The sequence below is a fragment of the Pituophis catenifer genome, unplaced genomic scaffold (assembly GCF_029215685.1).
Source record: "Pituophis catenifer annectens isolate HBS135680 unplaced genomic scaffold, rPitCat1.0.hap2 SCAF_10, whole genome shotgun sequence".
Classification (NCBI taxonomy): domain Eukaryota; kingdom Metazoa; phylum Chordata; class Lepidosauria; order Squamata; family Colubridae; genus Pituophis; species Pituophis catenifer.
This window is the reverse complement of record NW_027256890.1, coordinates 21541858-21566971: the sequence shown is the minus strand read 5'-3', so window position 1 is coordinate 21566971 and position 25114 is coordinate 21541858. Positions and strand designations below refer to the sequence as shown.

General features: G+C 46.1%; 1 protein-coding gene across 1 annotated transcript; it reads left to right on the top strand.

Moving 5' to 3' along the window:
* The first annotated feature begins 438 nt into the window (after positions 1 to 438).
* Positions 439 to 25095, top strand: SYVN1 (synoviolin 1). Its single transcript, XM_070950762.1, is given in 17 exon segments — positions 439 to 488; positions 7077 to 7227; positions 8675 to 8767; positions 11252 to 11404; positions 12333 to 12381; positions 13721 to 13824; positions 14393 to 14519; positions 15283 to 15382; positions 16377 to 16442; positions 17956 to 18072; positions 18925 to 19048; positions 19050 to 19089; positions 20747 to 20899; positions 20989 to 21108; positions 21315 to 21501; positions 22443 to 22582; positions 23918 to 25095. Coding segments are annotated over 16 exon segments (1842 nt in total). The 5' UTR covers positions 439 to 488; positions 7077 to 7095; the 3' UTR covers positions 24055 to 25095.
* The last annotated feature ends 19 nt before the right edge of the window (positions 25096 to 25114 follow it).

Below are 25114 nucleotides of genomic sequence, written 5' to 3'. Positions count from 1 at the left end.
CCCAGCCCGTCTTTCTTCGCCTAGCAACAGTCAGTCTTGTCCCAGTCGCCCTAACTCGCCAACCATTTTCCCATTGGAGGAGAGGCCAGACTTTGGGCCAATCAGCGGGAGCCACGGGACCCTCTTTTTTTTTTTTTTTTTCCTTCCGCTGTCCCGCTCGGGGAGGACAACACTGTATGGGCCGTACCATTAGCAAGCTCTAGAGAGGGGTGGAAAAGGCGAAGAGAAATCCAAGGACCCGGGCGGGAGTTCAAAAGGATTTTGTTAGACACCATTCTTCCGAGATGCTTCCAGGATAATCCAAAGAAGGGAGGAAAAAAAGCGGGAGAGAAAGAGGAAAAATAAAATAAAATAAAAGGGGTCGACCCCATACGCTTGGTACATCCCGGACGGAAGTGAGGTGTCTTCTGAGCGTCGGGACTTCCGGTTGGGCAGAGGAGAAGAGTTGGTGTTTCAGGCTGAGGGGGCGCAGAGTCTTCCGAGGCTGGGTGAGTGGGGGCCCGGCTTTGTCAGCGGGGAAGGGGAGGCGGGCCTGGCTGTGGCCGCCCCTGAGGACCCTCCGCAGCGACTGTCATGGCTGTGGGGGGCGAGGTTTCAGCTGTCTTCCCTCCTTCCCTTACGAACCCCCTCCCCCCCAACCTATGAGTAGGTAATAATTGAGACAGGTAATAATGGGTGGGTAATAATCTCCATACTTGTCTGTTATGGGCAGCCTTCTTAATTTGCAGCTAGGAAGTGCCAGCCAGCAGGTGAGCTCCCATTCCCAGGTATCCATTTCTATAGCTTGGAAGTGCCAGCCAGCCAGATAAGCCCCCATTCCTAGGTACCATTTCTAGCTAGGAAGTGCCAGCCAACCACATATGTCTTCGTTCCTAGGTACCATTTCTGCAGCTAGGAAATAAATGCCAGCCAGCCACATTTGTCCTCGTTCCTAGGTATCATTTCTGCAGCTAGGAAGTGCCAGCCAGCCAGGTACACCCCCGTTCATAGGTACTATTTCTAGCTAGGAAATAAATGCCAGTCAGCCACATATGTCCTCATTCCTAGGTACCATTTCTGCAGCTAGGAAATAAATGCCAGCCAGCCACATATGTCCTCGTTCCTAGGTACCATTTCTGCAGCTAGGAAATAAATGCCAGTCAGCCACATATGTCCTCATTCCTAGGTACCATTTCTGCAGCTAGGAAATAAATGCCAGCCAGCCACATATGTCCTCGTTCCTAGGTATCATTTCTGCAGCTAGGAAGTGCCAGCCAGCCAGGTACACCCCCGTTCATAGGTACTATTTCTAGCTAGGAAATAAATGCCAGCCAGCCACATATGTCCTCGTTCCTAGGTACCATTTCTGCAGCTAGGAAGTGCCAGCCAGCCAGGTACATCCCCGTTCATAGGTACTATTTCTAGCTAGGAAATAAATGCCAGCCAGCCACATATGTCCTCATTCCTGCAGCTAGGAAGTGCCAGCCAGCCAGATACGCCCCCATTCCTAGCTACCATTTCTACAGCTAGGAAGTGCCAGCCAGCAGGTATGCCCCCATTCCTAGGTATCATTTCTGCAGCTAGGAAGTGCCAGCCAGTGGGTACGCCCCCATTCCTTGGTACCATTTCTATAGGTAGAAAGTGCCAGCCAGCAGGTACGCCCCCATTCCTAGGTACCATTTCTACAGCTAGGAAGTGCCAGCCAACCATTTCTATAACTAGGAAGTGCCAGCCAGCAGGTATGCCCCCATTCCTAGGTACCATTTCTATAGTTAGGAAGTGCCAGCCAGCAGGTACCCCCCCATTCCTAGGTATCATTTCTGCAGCTAGGAAGTGCCAGCCAGTGGGTACGCCCCCATTCCTAGGTACCATTTCTATAGCTAGGAAGTGCCAGCCAGCAGGTACGCCCCCATTCCTAGGTACCATTTCTATAGCTAGAAAGTGCCAGCCAGCAGGTACGCCCCCATTCCTAGGTATCATTTCTGCAGTTAGGAAGTGCCAGCCAGCCAGGTCCGCCCCTATTCCTAGGTACCATTTCTAGTTAGGAAATAAATGCCTGCCAGCCAGTTACATTGGGGGTCACATAACCCCAGGATACTGAAACTGTCATAAATATATAACCAGTTGCCAAGCATCTGAATTTTGATCACGTGATCATGGGGATGCTGCAGTGGTCATAAATGTGAAAAACAGTCATAAGTCACTTTTTTTCAGAGCTGCTGTAACTTCGAATGGTCACTAAATGAACAGTTGTAAGTCGAGGACTACTTGTAATATGTATGGGTTGGTGCATGGCTTTATCCCTGCTTTTGAGCGTATCCATTTTTTAAAACTGGAAAAACTGACTAGAAATATGTTATCACTAAGCACCCCAAAGAAATTACAGGGACAGTTTAATACTGTTGTAACATATTTTTCTTCTTTCTGTGTTCATAATAAGCCCTTGTACAGATTCTCACTGTTTGTAAACCACTTTCATCATTCCCATATGTCATGTAACTATGCGATTCTGTAAATCATATGTCCAGAGTGGGTTAAATAAATCAGTGTTGTTATTGGTGGGCGTGAAAGCAGGTACATCTCTCAGCTCCTAGTTCCAAAGTGACAGTGATTAATATTGATCACTTTTTTAAAAAATGTAGTAATGAAGCAACTCAAGATTGCCATATGTTACTAACAGAACATAACCTATCTATCTTATACATCAAATATATCGAGAACAAATGTAAAAACAGTAACAGGAGTTTAAAATTGCCATAGTCTGCTTCCTTGATACATAGAGGCTTGTTTTTTTGCCCGGAAATTAAGATTTATTGAGCTTAACTTTAGCCTGTCTACCTTTCTAAGCATCCAATGTGTCTTATAATATGCTATCAAACAATTTTAAATAAATATAAACACGCTAAGGTACCAGTCGCTACAGATTACATAGCCAGGTCTTTGATAAATGTAAATACAGTTATAATAAGCATGGAAGCTGGCTGAGTGGCTTTGTCCAATCATTGGGAGACAGGGAGTTCTACTCCTGCCTTAAACAGAACTGACTTGGGTGACTTTGGGCTAATCACCAGGAGATGGGGAGTTCTAGTTCCACCTTGGGCATGGAAGCCACCTTGGGTGACTTTGGACCGGACACTCTCAATCAGCCCAAGCCACCTCACAAGGTTGTTGTTGTGGGAAAAGGAGGAATATCAGACATGTTTGCATCATCTTGATTTATTTTTAAAGATAATAAAAGTGGAAAAATAAATAAATACCAGAAAAATTGGATCAGGATGTAAAAGTCAAGTTTTTGAAAATAAGGATGAGCATTGTGGGCGTGATCCAGAATCATATCATGCCTTTTGGGTTGATAGAAAGTTTAGGAGGTTCAGGCATTTTTCTGTGCTTTGAAATTGTCTTTTCTTATTCAACAGTCACGGGTTGTGCTAGTTACAGGTAGTCCTCGAGTTATGACCACATAGGAGCCCAACATTTCTGTGGCTGAGCGGGACAGTTGTTAAGTGAGTTTTGCCCCATTTTACAACCTTTCTTGCCGCCGTTGTTAAGTGAATCGCTGCGGTTGTTAAATTAGTAACATAGTTGTTACGTGAATCTGGCTTCCCCAATGAGGTTGCTCGTCGGAAAGTTGCACAAAGGGGACACCGCGACACGTCATAAAGACATGCCAAACATCTGTATTTTGGTCACGTGTCCACAGGGACGCTGCAACAGTCGTGAGTGTGAAAAACGGTCCTTAAGTAAGTCCCTTTTGCCAGTGCCGTTGTATCTTTGAACCGTCACTAAACGAAAGGTTGAAAATCGGGGTGCTCTTTTGCACGCTGCACATCAAAGGGACGATAACCGTGCCTCTCTTAAAAATAGACCGTATACTTCTCCCCGAATGAAACCGGTTATCTTATTTATAGGGGCCGTGTGTGTGTGTGTTGTGTTGTGTTGTGTGGGTGTGGCTCAAGCACATTCCCCAGCATTAAGCGCATCTATTTCAAGATTAACACGCATAGATGCTGTCATTGCATCTTCCTGCAGTTCCTAGTGTGAACTCTTGATATATATATATATATATTGGAGTTTCACATTACATCTCATTTCTCTGCTGGTTTGACGCTTGTATTTTATCTTGTTCTTGTTCCCGGATCAACACAAGTCACAAAGCTTGTGCAGAGACCTGTGAATCCACCGTATCTGTTTTACGACTCCTTGGCCCGTTGGAAAGTAGGAAAACAGGATGTCCCACGTTTCAGTCTAGTGTAGCATTTCTTTTTTTTAACTTTTTTTATTTTATAGACAAACATACAATACATAATCAATCATTCAGTGAATCCATCTGAGTGCATCTTTTGTGTCTTCTTACTCCTCCAATATCATATCTTAATATTTTCATTACATTTATTATAGCATTTCTCCCACATTTATTGCTGAGTTTCTTGTAAGCTCTTTGAGATATAGTAAAGGTAAAGGTTCCCCTCGCACATACGTGCTAGTCGTTCCCGACTCTAGGGGGCAGTGCTCATCTCCGTTTCAAAGCCAAAGAGCCAGCGCTGTCCGAAGACTTCTCCGTGGTCGTGTGGCCGGCATGACTCAACGCCAAAGGCGCACGGAACGCTGTTCCCTTCCCACCAAAGGGGGTCCCTATTTTTCTACTGGCATTTTTTTCTACTTGCTTTCGAACTGCTAGGTTGGAAGAAACTGGGACAAGTAACAGGAGCTCACCCCGTTATGCGGCACTAGGGATTCGAACCGCTGAACTGCCGACCTTTCAATTGACAAGCTCAGTGTCTTAGCCACTGAGCCACCAAGTCCCATTTGAGATATAGTAGTATAGCCTTTATTGTCATTGTACATCATGTATATAATGAAATTGGTTAGATAGGCCAGATGAGATGCACAAATTAGAGAGAGAGAGAGAGAGGGAGGCAGGGAGAGGGAGAGGTAGGTAGGTAGGTAGGTAGGTAGGTAGATAGATAGATAGATAGATAGATAGATAGATAGATAGATAGATAGAATTCTTTATTGGCCAAGTGTGATTGGACACATAAGGAATTTGTCTTGGTGCATACGCTCTCAGTGTACATAAAAGAAAAGATAGATTCATCAAGAATCATAAGGTACAACACAATGATAGTCATAGGGTACAAATAAGCAATTGAATCCTACTAGGAAACAATCTAAATCTTAGGATACGGCAATAAGTTACAGTCATGCAGTCATAAGTCAGAAGAGATGGGTGAGAGGAACGATGAGAAGATTAATAGTGCAGACTTAGTGAATAGTTTGACAGTGTTGAGGGAATTATTTGTTTAGCAAAGCGATGGCTTCGGGGAAAAAACTGTCCTTGTGTCTAGTTGTTCTGGTGTGCAGTGCTCTATAGCGTCGTTTTGAGGGTAGGAGTTGAAACCGTTTATGTCCAGGATTCGAGGGGTCTGTAGGTATTTTCACAGTTATTGTCCCAAGGTGCTTTTTCCAAACGAAAACTGAACTTTGTTTTTCCTTGAAGACGTTTTGCTTCTCATCCAAGAACCTTCTTCAGCTTCTTGTTCTTGGAAAAAGCACATTTGGAACAGCCATGACCTGGATGACTGAGAAACTCCATAGACAATATCTTTATTTTAAGGTCCCAATAACAGAAACAGCACCTCAAATACAATCCCAATTAGCAGAGTTTTGTCTGTCTGTCTGTCTGTCTGTCTCTGTGTGTGTGACATGGGTCATTCCAGGTCAAGTGATCTGATTTCAGAAAAGTGCCCTGCTCGACCATCACGGATTTCGATGAAATTTTGTGTGAACATGCACACGTGTCCCCCCAATAAACATTGATAAAGTGTTACGTGTGCCGATGCAAATACTTGCGGAGATATAGTCATTTGTGTGACCCCCCATATCTCAGCCTTCTACAGTATGACTCTGAGGTTCCACCAACTTTGAGACATAATATCTCCGGCAATATTTTGTTGAGAGAAAGAAAACTTGGCCATCGTGTACGACTTTTTTGTGCACAACACGCTGTCAGCGTTGCAACACTGGCATAGAGAGAGCAGAGGAGAGCAAAAGATAAACTCTGAACCTTTTGCCTGCAAAATCCCTATGAAGCTTGGTTGTCGTGGAAATCAGGGGAAGGGGCACATTCCTGAGAAATGACGAGAAGAAGTCTGAAGAATGACTTGGAAGACAGCCAATGAGAAGCAGAGACTTGGGGATTGGAAAGGGAGGGATTGGGAGGCAAAAGGTCAGTCTTGTCTGCGCGGAGTCATGATCCGGTGGCTGAGCTCAAAGAAAAGAAATTCATTTAATTTTGAGATAGTACCGCAGTCTGACACACACGTGCTATGGAGAACCGAGTTAAACATTAAAAATTGTGATGCTAGTCATACGTTATATTCCCGTTTGACTTAAAGTTTCTGTAGCTTTTAAAATAAACTTTGAAATATGTAGGTAATAACTTATTGTTATGAGCAAGATTTGGGCTTCAGGGTTTTTAACAGCAGCATTTTCTCCCAGCCATGGGAGACTTATAATTTATAAGATAAACTTCGACAACACATAGGTCGTATTTTACTGAATTTTACTGAATTTTATGAGCAAGGTATAAGATTCAGGGATTTGAACAGTAGCGTTTCCCCCCCCCCCACTCACCCCCACAATGACTTGGTAGTAAAATCAGTCAGTTAAAGAAAGCGGCTGTTTTAATTTAATTTAAGCCCTGTTTGTTTCTCAGAGTTCGGCTTTTGTTATGGCTGCAGTTTTAATAAATTCCAGCACTTGCAATGATAGCCACAGAAGTGGCTAACACAGGAAGAAAAAATGTCCTCTTTCATCTCTGGAGTTGATAGGATATGAGGAGAAAGAGGATTGGGGTTGTTTGCCATACAGACCCTCGTTTTCCATAGGTGAGAGACGCCGAAGCACATAAATGTCCCACCAAGACATGCTTGTACAATAACAGCACCGTCCGTCAGAGGTTGAGAATAGCAACCCCAGGTGCACTGAGGCGTAGCCATGCAAATCCAGCAGCCAGCTCTTGTTTTTATTTTTCACTCACCGCAGCGAGTGCCAATTCAGGCGTGTCCCGTCATTTACCTCCTGTCTCTTCCTTTCAGTGCGCCAGACCTTAGGGAGATGTTCCGGACCGCCATCATGATGGCTGCCAGCCTGGCCTTAACCTCCGCCGTGATAGCTCACGCCTATTACCTGAAGCACCAGTTCTACCCCACCGTGGTGTACCTTACCAAGTCGAGTCCCAGCATGGCGGTGAGTCTGCCCCTCCCCAGTCGGTCCCGGGAGTAGCAATAGCACTTAGACTTATATACCGCTTTACAGGGCTTTACAGCCTTCTCTAAGCGGTTTACAGAGTCAGCCTCTTGCCCCCAACAATCTGGGTCCTCATTTTACCCACCTCGGAAAGATAGACGGCTGGGTCAACCTTGAGCTGATCAGGATTGAACTGCTGGCAATGGGCAGAGTTAGCCTGCAATGCTGCATTCTAATCACTGGGAAGGGAGGGAGGGAGGGAGGGAGGGAGGGAGGGAGGGAGGGAGGAAGGAAGGAAGGAAAAAGGGGAAGAGAAAGAGGAAGAAGTCAAAAAGAAAGGGAAAGAGAGGGAGGGACCGAGGAAAGAAAGGTAGGGGACAGAAGGAAGGAAGGTCAATAGCACTTAGACTTATATACTGCGTCACAGTGCTTTACAGCCCTCTCTAAGCAGTTTACAGAGTCAGCATGTTGCCCCCAACACTCTTATTTTACCCACCTCGGAAGGATGGAAAGATGGATGGAGTCAACCTTGAGCCTGGTGAGATTTGAACTGCCAAATTGCAGGCAGCCGGCAGTCAGCAGAAGTAGCCCACAGTACTGCACTCTTAACCACTGCGCCACCGTGGCTCAGCGTAGCCTTGAAAAGGGCTTTTTAGCTGTGGCTTTTCTCCAGTTCCTTGCCCTTCAGACATGCTACGGCTCCTAAGCAAAGATTTCTAGTCAACTTCAGCAGTGGAGTTGTAGTTCCAGTCAGGTTGAAATATTGATTATTTATTTACCTTTATATTTTTATTTATTTAACCAGCTAACTAATTAAAGAGCCGTGGTGGCTCAGTGGTTAGAATGCAGCATTGCAGGGTAATTCTGCTGCCTTAGGCCCAGAAGCGAACTGGATGACTTTGGGCCGATCACCAGGAGATGGTGAGTTCTAGTCCCACCTTGGCATGAAAGCCAGCTGAGTAACTTTAGGCCAGTCACCAGGAGACAGTGAGTTCTACTCCTGGCTTAGGCACAAAAGCTGGCTGGATGACTTTGGGCCAATCACCAGGAGGCAGTGAGTTCTAGTCTTGCATGAAAGCCAGCTGGATAACTTTGGGCCGATCACCAGGAGATGGTGAGTTCTAGTCCCACCTTAGGCCTGAAAGCTGACTAGGTGAATTTGGGCCAGTCCCTCTCACCTCACAGGGTTGTTGTTGTGGGGATAATAGGAGGAAGAAAGTATGTGCGTCGCTTTGAGTTATTTGAGAAAATAATAAAAGAGTACAAATAAAATTGTTTCCTGTTAGAAATGTCACCTCGCTAACTAGAGAAAGGAACTATTTTTGTGACCAGAAAGAAGAGAAGGGTTAAAAAACCGTACATAATTCCTTGCAAATTTTACTTCTCTTTACGGATGGTTATCTAAACCCCCCCCTTTTTTTTGTCTTTTGCTCTCTTGCGATGCCAGGTTCTGTACATTCAGGCTTTTGTCTTGGTGTTCCTGCTAGGCAAATTCATGGGCAAAGTGTTTTTCGGACAACTCCGAGCAGCAGAAATGGAGGTGAGTCATTACCAGAGCCCGGTAGCGTTAGCCTCGGGGAGAGGAGGCCGCGCTTAAATGGGCTTTCGCAAACTTCGATCCCCTTTTGCAAAGAAGCATCTATTTGAAGCTCGGAGCACCAATTATTAAGACATCCCTCTCTCTGTTCCCCCCAAATCATGAGTCTTGTGAACTTTAAAAAGAGCCAATTGTACAAAGTTAAGTGTTTATTCTCTTCGGATAAATTTCTGCATGGTGTAATTAACACAAACACACCAGTGGTGGGTTTCAAAAATTTTTACTGCTCGTTCTGAGGGTGTGGCTTGGTGGGCGTGGCAGGGGAAGGATACTGTAAATCTCCATTCCCTCCCAAATCCAGAGGAAAGTTACTGCAAAATCCCCATTTCCTCCCGATCAGCTGGGACTTGGGAGGCAGAGAATAGATGGGGGCGGGGCCAGTCATAATTTTTACTACCGGTTCTCTGAACTACTCAAAATTTCCACTACCGGTTCTCCAGAACTGGTCAGAACCTGCTGAAACCCACCTCTGAAACACACACCAATAATTTGGAGCTAATTTTGATTATAGCATATTAAAAAGCAGAGACATCACCCTGCCAACAAAAGTGCGTCTAGTCAAGGCTCTGGTGTTCCCAGTTGCAATGGAAGGCTGTGGAAGTTGGAACATAAGGAAGGCTGAGAAGGCCAAAGAATGGAGGCCTTTGAACTCTGGTGCTGGAGAAGACTCCCGCGAGTCCCTTGGACCGCAAGGCCATCCAACCGGTCAGTCCTAGAGGAGATCAACCCTGACTGCTCTCTAGAAGGCCAGATCCTGAAGAGGAAACTCAAATCCTTTGGCCACCTAAGGAGAAGGAAAGACTCACTGGAGAAGAGCCAAATGCTGGGAATGATGGAGGGCAAAAGGAGAAGAAGGGGACGGCAGAGAAGGAGGTGGCTGGATGGAGTCATGGAAGCTGTAGGCGTGAGCTTTAGTGGACTCCGGAGGATGGTAGAGGACAGGAAGGCCTGGAGGAACGTTGTCCATGGGATCGCGATGGGTTGGACACGCAACTAACAACAACAATTTTGATTGGAACTATTTTGATGCTGGAAATGAGAGATGTGAAGGCATCAAACAGAAAAATATCCATTTGCAGAATTATGGAATACAGGTAGTCCTCGACTTAAACAGTTCATTTAGTGATCGTTCAGAGTTATAACGGCACTGAAAAAAAGACTTACGATTGTTTTTCACACTTAAGACCATTGCAGCCTCCCCATGATCACGGGATTAAAATTCAGACATTGGCAACTGGCTCATATTTATGACGGTTGCAGAGTCCCGGGGTCACGTGATCCCCCTTTTGTGACTTTCTGACAAGCAAAGCCAATGAGGAAGCCAGGTTCACTTAACGACGTGTGACTAGCTTAAGAACTGCAATCATTCACTTAAGAACCGTGGCAGGAAAAGTCATAAAATTGGGCCAAATTCACTTAACAAATGCCTCGCTTAGCAACAGTTTGGGCTCAGTTGTGGTCGTAAGTCGAGGACTCCCTGTATTCAGGATATCTTGGTGTCCAGTTTTTAAATTCATTTGTTCACTTCGGAGCCAGAATGACAAAAGAGTATATTTTTAATCGTAGATAACTAAGGTGGGTGACTGCTTCAGCATATGGCTTCTCACTCGGCTGGATTTCCTTTGTCAAAACCATTTATTTAGCTGTTAACCAATTCAGGTTTCACTTCCCTTCTCAACAGACCACCTGGAAGGAGACTGAGAGAAAGACAAAAAAAACCCAACAAAAAAACCCCAGCCATTAAGAGCGTTTCACATTTAAATTTACAGCAGCAGTTTAAAAAACAACAACAACAGATTCATACACAAACCTTGTAAGAAAGGGGTGGGGAAAGAGAGGAGATTGTAGTAGATATTTAGGGATAGAAGAAGAATCCTGTGGGATCCAGCGGCTGGCCAGCAAGAGTCCAGCGTTCTGAGCCACACAGTCGCCAAATTCGGCATCTCCTTATAGCAATAACAGTAGCCCTTATGCTTATATACCGCTTCACAGTGCTTTTACAGCCCTCTCTAAGCAGTTTACAAAGTCAGCCTCTTGCCCCCCCAACAATCTGGGTCCTCATTTTTACAGACCTCGGAAGGATGGAAGGCTGAGTCAGCTTTGAGTCGGTCAGGATCGAACTGCTGGCAGTCGGCAGAGTCAGCCTATAATACTATAGGGCAGGACTATCAAACTCCCGGCCCGTGGGCCGGATGCATTACGCACCGCCCATGCCCGGTTTAGCGAAGGGAAAAAGTCTCTTTTTTTAACGTGCTTTCGAACTGCTAGGTTGGCAGAAGCTGGGACAAGTCACGGGAGCTCACCCCGTTACGCGGCACTAGGGATTCGAACTGCCGACCTTTCGATCGACAAGCTCGGCGTCTTAGCCACCGCGTCCCTCAGTTTGGGGTTAGCAGTGTCTTGTATATCCCATCTTTTCGCACCCAGCATCTGCTCGAGCGCTCGTGGTACGCCGTGACCGAGACCTGCCTGGCCTTTACCGTCTTCAGGGACGACTTCAGTCCTCGTTTTGTAGCGCTCTTCACCCTCCTCCTCTTCCTCAAGTGCTTCCATTGGCTGGCTGAAGACCGGGTGGATTTCGTAAGTACGATCCCTAACTCGCGTTTGTGGGTGCGAAACATGAGACACTAAACCAGGTCAAGGGAAAACTGGTTTTTCCAGTTGAACTCTTAAAGCCGTGTTTCTCTATTCATGTAGTTGTTTTATTGATTTATAATATGACACCCAAAGAAAACACAAAAACAAATATTGGGGAAATTAGGAAAGGAAAAAGGGAAGTGGTTAGTGAGGAAAAAAGGAAAAAAAAAAAAAAGGCATCCGACTCCTTTGGTGCAGTAAAATAAGGCAATTAAGAACTACCCTCAATATTTTATTTTTTCATAATAATAGAAACTACCGTATTTTTCGGAGTATAAGACGCTTTCCCCCCCCCAAAAGGGGGTGAAAATTTGGGTGTGTCTTATACACTGAATGTAGCCCTGCCCACCCGCTGGCCCCCACCCTTTGGCCTCTGCCGCCCAGCAGTTTACCTCCTAGCAGCAAGTAGAAACAGCCTGTTTCAGCTTCAGCACAGCCTGATTAGCACAAGCAGCTGATTGTCGGTTGGATTGGCCTCCCGACTCTCAGCTGTTTCAGGCTGTAGGGATTGCTACTGCCTATTGTTGCGCGGGCCTCTGCTGCTTGCTGCAAGGAGGTAAATTGCTGGGAGCAGATTTTTTTTTCCTTGTGCTAATCAAGCTCTGCCGAAAACGAAAATGAAAGCAAAGCAGGCTGTTTGCTGCAAAGAGGCAGAATTGCTGGGAGGCAGAGGCAGATTTCTTTTTCTTGTTTTTCTCACCAAAAAAAGGTAGGTGCGTCTTATAGTCCGGAGCGTCTTATAGTCCGAAAAATACGGGTAGCCATTTCTATAACAAAACCGTGAGTTTCTCAACCTTGGCCACTTGAAGAGGCGTGGACTTCAACTCCCAGAATTCCCCAGCCCCTTAAACTTGATGTTTCTTCCTTCTAGATGGAGAGAAGCCCCAACATATCTTGGCTGTTCCATTTCCGCATTGTCTGTAAGTAACATTTATATTTATTCTATTAAATTTCTTACCACTTTTCTTTTCTTTTTCTTTTTCTTTTTTTTTGGACTGTTCCCGTGATCCCTTTGGCCTTGTTTTCGTTCGCTCCATTTGATTGGTTGTGCCTTGAGACTGGATCCCAGTTTGGCTTCAGATGAACAGAGTTGGAAGGGACCTTGCAGGTCATCTAGTCCAACCCACCTGCCTAAGCAGGAGGCCCTACACCTGTGATGGCGAACCTATGGCACGCGTGCCACAAGTGGCACACGGAGCCATATTGGTGGGCACGCGAGTGTTGCCCTAGCTCAGCTCCAGCACGCATGCGTGCACCGACCAACTGATTTTCAGGCCTTCTGGTCCCACCGGAAGCCTGGAAACTGGCAGTTTCTGGCCTCTGGAGGGCCTCCGGGGGGATGGGGAAGGCTGTTTTTGCCCTCCCCAGGCTCCTAGAAAGCCTCTGGAGCCTGGGGAGGGTGAAAAACAGGTCTACCGGGCCCACCGTGCTATCGCATGCCAAAAGCAGGGGGGAGCGTGGGGGGGGGTCACATGCACATGCGCAAGAGGGCAGGGTGCATTGAATTATGGATGTGGGCACACGCACCCGCGACCTCCCCCACGCTCCCCCCGCTTTTGGCACGTGACGGCAAAAAGGTTAGCCATCACTGCCCTACACCATTTCTGACAAATGGCAGTCCAATCTTTTCTTGAAAGTCTCAAGTGATGACAGTCCCACAACTTCCGAAGGCAAATTCTTGAGAATTCAGCCATAAAATCTACCTGAAAATAAATTTCCCCAGGGTAGATTCTCACCTGGCTCCAGGGCCTCTCTAGGAGTCTGGGAAGGGTGAAAACGGTCTTCCCCACCCCCCTGGAGGTCCTCCGGAGGCCGAAAATGGCCTGCTTAACAACTTCCGGCGGGACCACAAGGGCCTTCCCCACCCCACCCGGAGGCCTAAAACGGCCTGTTTAATAACTTCCGGTCCCACAGGAAGTAGTCAAATGGGCCGTTTTCGGCCTCTGGGGGTGGGGTGGGGTGGGGAAGGCCGTTTTCGCCCTCCCCAGACTCCTAGAGAGGCCTTGGAGTCCGGTGAGAAAGAAAAACGGGCCTACCAGGAGGGAGGGGTCACATGCGCGGGGGCAGAGTGCATAGAATTATGGGTGAGGGCACGCGCGCATGCGACCCCCCCCCCCCCCGATCCCCCGTTCCTGGCATGCGATGGCAAAATGGTTAGCCATCACTGCCTTAGGATATTGTGAATTTCTGGTGTGCTGTGTGTTTTCTCCACTCCGTTTTTGGTTTTCCAGTGACAAAATGGCCTCTCTTCTTCCCTAGCTCTCATGGTGCTTCTGGCCATCCTAGATTTCCTGTTTGTCAGCCACGCTTATCATAGCATCCTGACCCGGGGGGCTTCTGTCCAGCTGGTCTTTGGCTTTGAGGTGAGTAAATACCTATAATAATAATAAATAATAATTGGATGTATACCCGTATTTTTCGGAGTATAAGACGCTCCGGAGTATAAGACGCACCTTTGTTTTGGGGGAGGAAAATAAGGGGAAAAAAATTCTGTCTCTGCCTACCAGCATCCATTGGGATTCGTCTGGCTAGCATCTTGTCAGTGTGTGAGAGAGTTAAGGGCTGTTGGGAAACTGAAACAGTATTTGCTGTGTGAGCAACAAGGAAGGAGACAGCAAGGAGTTTGGGCATGGCTCAGCTCAACTGTTCTAAAGCTGCATGCTGTGCTGATCTCTGAAACTAAAACGGAAACTCCTCTCCTCTGCTTGTGTTTTGCTTGTATTCACTACCACATTGGAAAACCTGCTTTTGATATTGCATATTTGCTTCATATGTACTTAACTTGGTCATTAAGGGACACTCTTGCTGTCGCTAAGTGAAACTGGACTGGGCTTACAATCTAAACTCCAGTGTTAGAAGGAAGCCAAGCCTGTCGGCGCCTTGCTCTACTAAGTTCTGGTTTGCAATCCTTTTCCTCTTGCCTCTCCACAGTACGCCATCCTCATGACGATGGTGCTGACCGTCTTCATCAAATACCTGCTGCACTCCATCGACCTCCAGAGTGAAAATCCCTGGGACAACAAGGCCGTCTTCATGCTCTACACAGAACTCTTCACGGGTAAATAGATCTGGGGATGAAGTAAAAAGACCCTCCCCAAACCCAACCCATCTATCCCAAGAAAGTAGCACGACTGAGGCCACACAGGTTGTCCTCGACGTACAACCGTTCGCTCAAGGACCGTTTCAAAGTTTAAAAAGCGACTTAGAACCATTTTTTCACACTTGAAGCATCCCCGTGGTCGCGGGATCAAAATCGGGACGCTTGGCAACTGGCATGTACTTTACGACAGTTGCACTGTCCCAGGGTCATGTGATCACTATTTGCAACCTCGCTAGCCGGCTTCCGACAAGCAAAGTCAATCGGGGAAGGCAGATTTGTTTAACGACCACGTGATTCACTTAATTACTGTATTTTTCGGAGTATAAGACACACCTCCCCCCCCAAAAAAAAGAGGGTGAAAATCTGGGTGCGTCTTATACTCTGAATGTAGCCCCGCCTGGCTTCTCAAACGGAGGTTTCAGAGGCTGAAAGAAGCATCAGAAATGAAGCTTCAGAAAAGAAGCCCCCAAACAGAGTTTCAGAGGCTTTTTTTCTGAAGCTGTTTCGGAGGCTTTCAGAGGCAGGAAAAAAAGTTTTTTCTGAAAGAGTTTCAGAAGTTTCAGAAGCAGAAAAAAAATGCAAAAAAATGCACCACCAAAAGCAAAAAAATGCAACCAAGGAACCTGTTGCTAAAATTCCCCTCTGGAAACAGCTGATTGGGGGTATTCCGGGAGGCCGATCCACCTGCCAATCAGCTTTGAATTATTGATCCTTTCCTCAGGTTTCATCAAGGTCCTTCTCTACATGGCTTTTATGACGATCATGATCAAAGTTCACACCTTCCCTCTTTTCGCCATCCGGCCGATGTACCTGGCAATGAGGTGAGTCCAATGCAGGAAAATTGGGAGGATGCATACCTGCAGTTCTGCACCTCTCCGCAGGTGAAGGGTATTTCCACTCCCCCTCCCCACTCCCTCCCCCCGAGATTGTCTTGCCTGCCAGTTCATCCCCTGAGGACTAACACTTTTTTTTAATAAAAAGTTTTTTATTTTATAAAACAAACATTACATCATTTATCATTCAGTGTGTCATCTGTATACAAATTTGTGTGTCATTATATATATATATACATACATATACATACATACATACATACATATATATATATATATATATATATATATATATATATATTTCTTTGCATTTACATTTTAAATTTAATATATCTCCCATTAGAACATTTCTCTTCTGGGTTTATTTAATTTTACACCGCTTTTTATCCATATTCATTTTCTATCCAATAATAAAATTGCCCCCATATGTTGTAATATTCCGATTCTTCCTTCCCTTTCATTGCTGATGTTAATCTATTCATTTCTGCACATTCTAATATTTTCTTAACGACCTCTCCTGTAGGGATTTTTTCCCCTTTCCAATTTTGTGCAAATACAATTCTCGCTGCAGTTATTACATGAATAATCAAATATACATATATTTTTTTTTATTAATTTCCTCAGGTAAAATACCCAACAGAAACAGCTCCGGTTTTAAGTCAATATGTTGCTGAGTCATTTTCTCTAACCAAATCCGAATTTTTGCCCAATAATTTCTCACTTCCGCACATGTCCACCAGATATGGTAATACCATCCTGGTGTCTGGTGACATTTCCAACACTTAGTTGATCTACCTTTAAACATTTTTGCCAATCTTTCCGGTGACATATGCCATCTATAAAACATTTTATACAAATTCTCTTTGTAAGCTGTTGCCATTGTTAACTTAATAGTTTCTTTCCCGTAGTTGCTCCCATTTATCTAACTCTATTGTGTATCCAAAGTTTTCCTGAGGACTAACTCTTGCTATCTCCATCCTAGGCAGTTCAAAAAGGCAGTCACGGATGCGATCATGTCTCGTCGGGCAATCCGCAACATGAACACGCTGTGAGTATTTTCAGGAACGCCTGATCTTCTTTCCTAGTTGAAGGTCCCTTATGCAGGCAGCAAGATTTTTACATTGAGTTTAATCTGTTTCCTAATGGAAGATCCTTATGTATACATTAACAGCCCTAGGGCCTAAATATATAGGCACAGTGGTGAAATCTAAAATTTGTTACTACCGGTTCTGTGGGCATGGCTTGGGGGGGGGAAAGGTAATGTGACGGGCTAGGCCAATTTTTTTTTTTAACTTTTAAAACCATTTTTTCTACAATCTCTTCGGCGAAGAGGTTGTAAAAAAATGCTTTCAAAAGGCTCTGACAATCCCAGCTGAGTTGCCTGATCGGCAGAGACTTTTTTTCTTTTAAATGCCTCTGACATCAGGCAACTCAGCTGGGATCATCAGAGGCATTTAAAAGAAAAAAAGGGGTTTTTTTCTTTTAAAAGCCTTTGATGATCCCAGCTGAGCCGCGCGATCATCAGAGACTTTTTTTTTTACTTTTAAAAGCATTTTTTTGGCCAAAGAGGTTGTAGAAAAAATGCTTTTAAAAGTAAAAAAAAAAAAAAGCCTCTGATGATTGTGCGGCTCAGCTGGGCAAGGGGGGGGGCAGGGATTTTTGCTACCGGTTCTCCGAACCACCCGCCTCCATCGCTACCGGATCAGGTGATCCGGTCCGAATCGGGAGCATTTCACCCCTATATAGGCAGCAAATGTTTATGGAGATTCTCAGTTATTGAGGTCACGGTTGTCCCAAATTCAAGGAATATAAATTCCTTGAAGACGTTTTCCTTGAAGACGTTTCACTTCTCACCCAAAAAGATTCTTCGGTTCTGACTGAACGGTGGAGGATGGAAGGATTTATATTCCTTACAGTCATCTGGTCATTAGTACTCTCTCTGAGAGTCATTCTCCTGTTTACAACACAGTCCTTTTCAACAAGAAGGTTCCACACCATTTGCACTATTCAGGTGATCCTGAAGCCACATATAGATATAGGTATAGAAATAAAATAATAATAATAATAATAATAATAATAATAATAATAATAATAATAATAATAATAATTATTATTATTATTATTATTATTATTATTATTATTATTATTATTATATAAAATCTCCTGAGTGGCTACCACGACTCTCAGAAAGAGTACTAATGACCAGATGACTGCAAGGAATATAAATGCTTTCGTCCTTCACCGTTCAGTCAGAACCGAAGAAACTTCTTGGATGAGAAGCGAAACATCTTAAAGGAAAAACAAAGGAAGTCCAGTTACCTTTTGAAAAAGTACCATTGGTACATACAGGCAGCAAGATTTTTATATTAATATTAATCTGTTTCCTTGTTGAACCCCATGCACAAACATATCTATCCATCTCTCTCTCTCTGTCACCTATCCATCCAAAACAAATCTTGATTGATTGATTGATTGGCACAGCTGTTAAGTTCACAATGTCAGCTTTGGGCTGTTCTTGGGAGAAGGGAAGGAATTTAGGTGTCTGGTCTTATTCTCCTCAGGTACCCCGATGCCACCCCAGAAGAGCTGCAGGCCATGGACAATGTTTGCATCATCTGCCGGGAAGAGATGGTGATGGGCGCGAAACGCCTGCCATGCAATCACATATTCCATACCAGGTGTGGGGGGGGGGGGGGGGAAGAAGTGGTGTGTGTTTTTTAAAATAGAAAACCCGAGTGAATCTGGGTGCACTTGAAAGCTTGATTTGTCTGCAGGAATGTGTGTGTGAGAGAGAGGAGAGGAGGGAGAGAGAGAGAGAGAAAATGAGAGATAGGGAGGGGGAGGGAGGGAGAGAAGGAGAGGAGAGAAAAGGAGAGAAAAAAGGAAATCGAATGAGGGAGAGAAAAGGAGAAAGAATGAGAGGAGAGAGAAGGAGAGAAAAGGAGAAAAAGGGGGAGGGAGGAGAGATAAAATGATAGAGGGGGAGGGAAGAAGAGAAGGAGAAGAGAGAAAAGGAGAAAGAAAAGGAAATAGAACGAGAGAGAAAAGGAGAAGGAAGGAGAAAGGAGAAAAGGAGAAAGACAGGAGAGAGAGAGAGGAGGGGGAGGGAGGAGAGAAAAAGGGAGGGGGAAAGAAGGAGGAGAGAGAAAAGGAGAAAGAAGGAGAAAGAGAAGAGAGAAAAGGAGAAAGACAAGGAGAGAGAGGAGAGAAGAGGGGGGAGGGAGGGAGGAGAGAAAAAGAGAGGAGGGGGAAGGGAGGGAGAGAAGGAGGAGAGAGAAAAGGAGAATGAGAGGAGAGAAAAGGAGAAAGACAGAAGGAGAGAAAGAGAAGAGGGGGATGAAGGGAGAGAAGGAGAAGAGAGAGAAAAGGAGAAAAAAGGAAATAGAACGAGAGAGAGAAAAGGAGAAAGAAAAGGAAATAGAATGAGAGAGAGAGGAGAGAAAAGGAGAAAGACAGAAGGAGAGAGAATGACCTGGAAGGCAGTTTTGAATCCACCCATTAGAACTGCAAGGGCTTCTCATCTTCTTCAGTTGCCTCCGATCCTGGTTTCAGCGCCAGCAGACCTGCCCCACCTGCCGGATGGACGTCCTGCGTGCCTCCCTGCCCACCCAGTCGCAGCCGCCCCCCGAGCAGCCGGAAGGAGGGCAGCATCCGCCCCCCCCATCAGGCCCCCTTGATGCCTCAGCCGCCCAACTGTGAGTCCCACTTTGGGAGCTGCTATGCTAATTAACCTTTCTCACCTTTAACCTCTTTAACAGAGGGGGGGGGACGGACTTCAACTCTCAACATTTCCCAGCCAGTCCCCTACAACAACTCTGTGAGATAGGCTGGGGTGGGAGAGAGGGATTGGCCCAAAGTCACCCAGCCTAAGGCGGGACTAGAACTCACTGTCTCCTGGTGATTGGCCCAAAGTCCCCCAGCTGGCTTTCCAGTCTAAGGCGGGACTAGAACTCACCGTCTCCTGGTGATTGGCCCAAAGTTACCCAACTGGCTTTCCAGCCTAAGGTGGGACTAGAACTCTCTGTCTCCTGGTGATTGGCCCAAAGTCCCCCAGCTGGCTTTCCAGTCTAAGGCGGGATTAGAACTCACCGTCTCCTGGTGATTGGCCCAAAGTTACCCAACTGGCTTTCCAGCCTAAGGTGGGACTAGAACTCTCTGTCTCCTGGTGATTGGCCCAAAGTCACACAGCTGGCTTTCCTGCCTAAGGCGGGACTAGAACTCTGTGTCTCCTAATGATTGGCCCAAAGTCATCTATCCGCCTTCCATGCCTAGTGTGGAACTAGAACTCACCACCTCCTGGTGATTGGCCCCCAGTCAGCCCAAGTGCCTTTCTTGCCTAGCGTGAGACTAGAACTCACCACCTGTAGCCAGGTTCTTCATCTTTTCACTTGCATTTTGTCTTTTACTGTCTCGCAGATTTGTCTGGGATCGGGCTTTTCTGAATCAGATACCATATTTTTTGGAGTATAAGATGCACCTTTTCCCCCCAAAAAAGAGGGTGAAAATCTGGGTGCATCTTATACTCCGAATGTAGCCCCGCCCAGCCTTGCAAACGGAGATTTCAAAGGCTGAAAGAAGCCTCTGAAAGGAGCTTCAGAAAAAAAACCTCTGAAAGGCTTTTATCTAAAATAATATGGCAAGCAACAAAAGAAGAATCAGTAAAGGTTCTAACCAAACTATGCTAACGAATCTGGAGAATGGCACAATAACCAATAGGTCGGAAGAGGTTAATCTACATACCAATCCAAAGAAAGGAGATTGAACAGAATACAGATAGTCCTTCAGAATAAAAGCCTCTGAAAGAGGCTTCAGAAAAAAAGCCTAGAAACAGAGCTTCAGAAAAAAAAGCCTCCAAACAGCTTCAGAAAAAAAAGCCTCCAAACAGAGCTTCAGAAAAAAGCCTTTTTTTCTGAAGCTTTGTTTCAGAGGCTTTCAGAGGCAGAAAAAAAAGCAAGGCACAGACCTCACAAGCAATGAACCTGTTGCTAAAATTCACCTCTGGGAACAGCTGATTGGGGGTATTCCGGGAGGCCGATCCCCCCGCCAATCACCTTTTTTCTTATTTTCCTCCCCAAAAACTAAGGTGCGTCTTATACTCTGAAAAAGACGGTAATTTTAAATAACGGCCAATTGAAATTCTTGGCTGGCTGGGATAAATCCGGTCCTTCTTAGAACCGAGGTGGGGGAAACGATGGCCCCTTTAATGACTGGTGGACTTCAACTCCCAGAATTCCTGAGCCAGCGTGGCTGGCTCAGGAATTCTGGGAGTTGCAGTCCACCCGTCATAAACGGGCCATTGTTCTCCAACCCTCTCTTAGAAGCAGAGTTAATGCCCTTCTTCTCTTCCTCCAGTCCCTCAAGGCCTCCTGCCTCCGTTTCCTCCCGGGATGTTCCCTCTGTGGCCACCCATGGCTCCTTTCCCTCCAGTGCCGGGCGTCCAGCCCCCCAATAATACCGACGGTGCCTCCGCGGCCGCGTCCTCCCCACCAGGATCCCAAGGAGCAGGTGAGACACACCCTCGCATAGCCGGCTGTTCCGCTGGGGAAGCCCCCCAAAGGGGGCGGTCTTTTAACAGGGCTGCGTTTCCTCAATAGGCACCGCCAGGCCCACCGGGGATTCGGCCAGCACGTCGGACACTGCAACCTCCGCAGGGGCCGTGCCAGGTTTCCCCTTTCCTCCGCCTTGGATGGGGATGCCGTTCCCCCCTCTGTTTGGTACGTTCCGGGGAGGGCCTGGGTGTGGCTTCCCGCAAAGGGGCGGAGGGAGATCGGCGCTTGTTTTCCATTGACAGGTTCTGACTTTGGCGGCTTCTGATCGCCCGGTTTTGCTGCCCTCCGGGGGACTTAAGGGACTGGTTCCTTTTTTTGGGGGCGGGCGAGTCCTCCTGTCCCATGTGTCCCCCTCCTCTCCTTTGCTTTAGGCTTCCCTCCGATGCCGGTTCCCCCCTCGGGATTCGCAGGGCTGACGGAGGAGGAGCTGCGGGCCATGGAAGGCCACGAGCGGCAACATTTGGAAGCTCGGCTGCAGTGCCTGCAAAACATCCACACTCTCCTGGATGCGGCCATGCTCCAGATCAACCAGTATCTCACTGTGCTGGCAACGATCGGGTGAGTTTCCCTCTCCCTCTGCTCTCCCTCTTCCTTTGTCTCTTTCTCTGTTTTTCACCCTCCCTTCCCTTCCCTCTCACACATGTCCTTCCTTCCTTCCTTTCCTTTCTTCCTTCCTTTTATTCTTTCTTTCTCATTCTCTTTCTTTTTCTTTCTTTCTCCCTTCCTTTTATTCTTTCTCTCTCTCTCTTCCTGCCTTCCTTCCTTTTATTCTTTCTCTCTCTCTTTCTCTCTCTCTCTCTTTCTCTTTCTTTTTCTCTTTCTTTCTCCCTTCCTTCCTTTTATTCTTTCTCTCTCTCTCTCTCTCTCTCTCTTTCTTTTCCTTCCTTCCTTCCTTTTTATTCTTTCTTTCTCTCTCTTTTTCTTTCTTTTTCCCTTCCTTCCTCCCTCCCTCCCCCTCCCTCTCTTTCTTTCTTTCTCTCTCTCCCTCTTTCTCTCTTTTTCTGTTAAGTTTTACTTTCTTGTCATTGTACCTCATACAACGAAATTAAATGCCATCTTCAGTGTACATTATAACTATAAAAATAAAACACACATCCTTCACATTCTATACAATTGAATTGAAAACCCGATCTTTCTCTTTCTTTCTTTCTTTCTTTCTTTCTTTCTTTCTTTCTTTCTTTCTTTCTTTCTTTCTTTCTTTCTTTCTTTCTTTCTTTCTTTCTTTTTCTTTCTCCCTCCCTCTTCTCTCCACCCACCCACCCACCCTCTTTCTTTCTTTTTTCCTTCCTTCCTTCCTTCCTTCCTTCCTTCCTTCCTTCCTTCCTTCCTTCCTTCCTTTTTCTCTTTCTCTGTTTCTCTCTCCCTTCCTTCTTTCTTTCTTTCTTTCTCTTTTTCTCTCCCTTTTTTCTTTTTTTTCTTCCTTCCTTCCCTCCCTCCTTAAATTCCTATTCTCCCTTATCACACTTATGCGATTTTGAGTTGCTGCCTCTTTTGTACAGGATGCCTCGAGCTGCCCCAACGCCCCCCAGTGCTTCAGCCCCTTCGATGGCCCCTCCTGAGACCCCGACTAGCCCTGAATCCAATTCCAGTGAAGCCACCACCTCCACCTCCCAGCCACCGGACAGCACCTCTTCACCAGGTAACCTCACCTGAACCTCAGGCAGGCGGTGGTGACAAGAGGGGGGGCTTGAAGAGGGGAGGGGTCTGGAGTCGAGGCCCCAGCGTTGCTCCTAGAATAGGGAGTCCTCGACTTGCGACCAGTATTGAGCAGTATTTCCCTTGTTAAAGCGAGATGGTTATTAAGCGAGTTTTGCCTCATTTTACGACCTTTCTTGTTAAGTAAATCACTGCAAGTTGATAAGTTAGTCACACGGTCGTTAAATGTGAAAAACGGTCTTTTTTCAGTGCCGTTGTAACGTAGGTCACTAAAACAAACAGTTGTAAGTCGAGGACTACCTGTAGACCGGCGTTTCCCAACCTTTGGCAACCTTTTAAGGTGTGTGGACTTCAACTCCCAGAATTCCAGCCTGCATTTGCAAGACAATGGCAGCATCCAGGGGTCACGTGATCGCCATTCGCGACTTGCCAAGCCAGCTTCCAACAAGCAGTGTCAATGGTGGAGTGGGGGGGGGGGAGCCGGATTCATTTAACGACCACAGTAAAAATGGTTGTAAAATCAGATCTGGTGCAATGACGACTCGCTCAGCAACTCCATCATTTGCAATATTGTTGTATGGCCAAAATTGTTGGAAACCTTTTTGGGAAAAGTGTATTTTCTAAAACTAGCTAATAACACCACTGTATCAATGGAAAGATAATTTAATCCAGAATGTAATGCAATAATTTTTATGAAGGATTTGCTATTAGAATTGCAGTTACGGTATAAAGAAGGAAAGTGAAACACGTAGAAAAAAACGAGATATACAAAAATGATCCCCATGTCAGTTAATCCTTACTTGGGTCACCTTTAGCATGAATGACGGCCTTACAGCGTCTTCCCATGGAGTGAACCAAGCCTTTTAGTTCTGCAACTGTTAATCATGTGAAACCAAGATTGAATTATGGCTTCTATTAACTGGGTTTTATTGCTGGGTCGTTTCTGACTAACCAGTTTCTTTAGTCGGCTCCATAGATTTTCAATTGGGTGAAGGTCTGGGCTATTCCCAGGCCATTCCAGCAGTGGAATAGGATTATCTTGAAACTCCCCCCAAAAAGTGGTGTTATTAGCCATCAAACCTCAAAAATACACTTTTCCCAAAAGGTTTCCACAACTTTGGCCACTACTGTAGGGACCGTAACTCCAGTCCCATTGTGGTCATAAATCAAGGACTGCCTGCCGCGCCAAAAATAATTTGAACAAATGCAACCCAGTTTAAAATAAAAAGGGGGCAAAAACCAGGCACTTTTTAAACCCCTTTATCAGAGCCAATTAAACCCCTGTCGAATTATCCTTTCTTTCTTTGGTTGTTTCCAGATACATCTCCAGACAAAGCAGAGACGCAGCCCTCCAGCCACGACGGGGACCCTTCCTCTCCGGAAGAGCCCAACGCAGCCGAACTGCGCAGACGCCGACTTCAAAAACTAGAACTGCCTTCTTCTGCCTCCCATTGAGCGAGCCGTGCTCCCTTGCCTGACCCCGATGGACTTTTTTTTCCCCCCTTCTTCTCTTTCCCCCATCCCAAATAAAATGGAAAAAAAAAAACGGATTTAAGAAGACCCAGGCCCCCTCCTCCTCCTCATTGTGACGGCAGAAATCAGTGGGGAGGTGGGGGCCCAAAGAAGAAAAGCCGGATGTCTTAACTCGGGCCGCCAAATGCTGACAGTGACCAGTTTCTACAGGACTTGCAGCGGTGTGGACAACAAGCCATGTTTTAACCTTGGCTTAACACCTTTTTCGGAGGAATCGTTAGCCGTGTCTTCGACCGGAACAAGAGACAACGCAGACTTGTCCCATTGCACCAGCCGTAGCCCCTGGTTTCAAATCTCTTTGTGTCGACCCGGGACGGAGCGTCAGCCTGTCGAAAAACCAGGGTTGGAGGGCGAGGGTCCCTTGTTTCATTTGGGGGGAAGAGAGAGAATGTGTGAGAGAAAGAGAGAGAGAGGCGGTGTTTTTACTAACCGAGGCGGTTCTCAGCTTTGAGAATTTCTCTCTTCATTTGACGAGGGTAGAGCTTTTTTTTTTTTTTTTTTCTACACACTTATTTTTTGTCCTTTGGGGTTTTTTTCCCTCCCTTCTTCCCTCGGCTGGACACGAGAGTGTGTGTGTGCATTCGTGCACACCTGTAAATGTTTTTGGCTTGGCCCTTCCTAAGGAAAAGCAAGAAACGGTCCTTTTGCAAGGACGGAACGAGCGGAAATGGAAAATTTCTATTTTTGTAAGGTGGGTGGGTGGGTCGGGATAGCCCAGCTGGACGTCTCTGGATCCGCTTTTCTCTTGCAAAAGTTTTAGCCCTGTTCTCTCTTTCCCCCCCTCGCCCCCCTCCCCAAGTGCAGCCAGCTTGGGGGTGGGAAAGCAGGGGGGGTGGGTGAATAGGGATTGTTGCACAGCTTTTGAACCAATGGCCCGGTAATACGGATCTCTTTCTCTCTCTCTCTCTCTCTCTTTCGAGCTGAGCAGTTTTGCACCGCAGTAAACCTGTGACTTGAATCTTCTTTTTCCCCACCGTGCTTC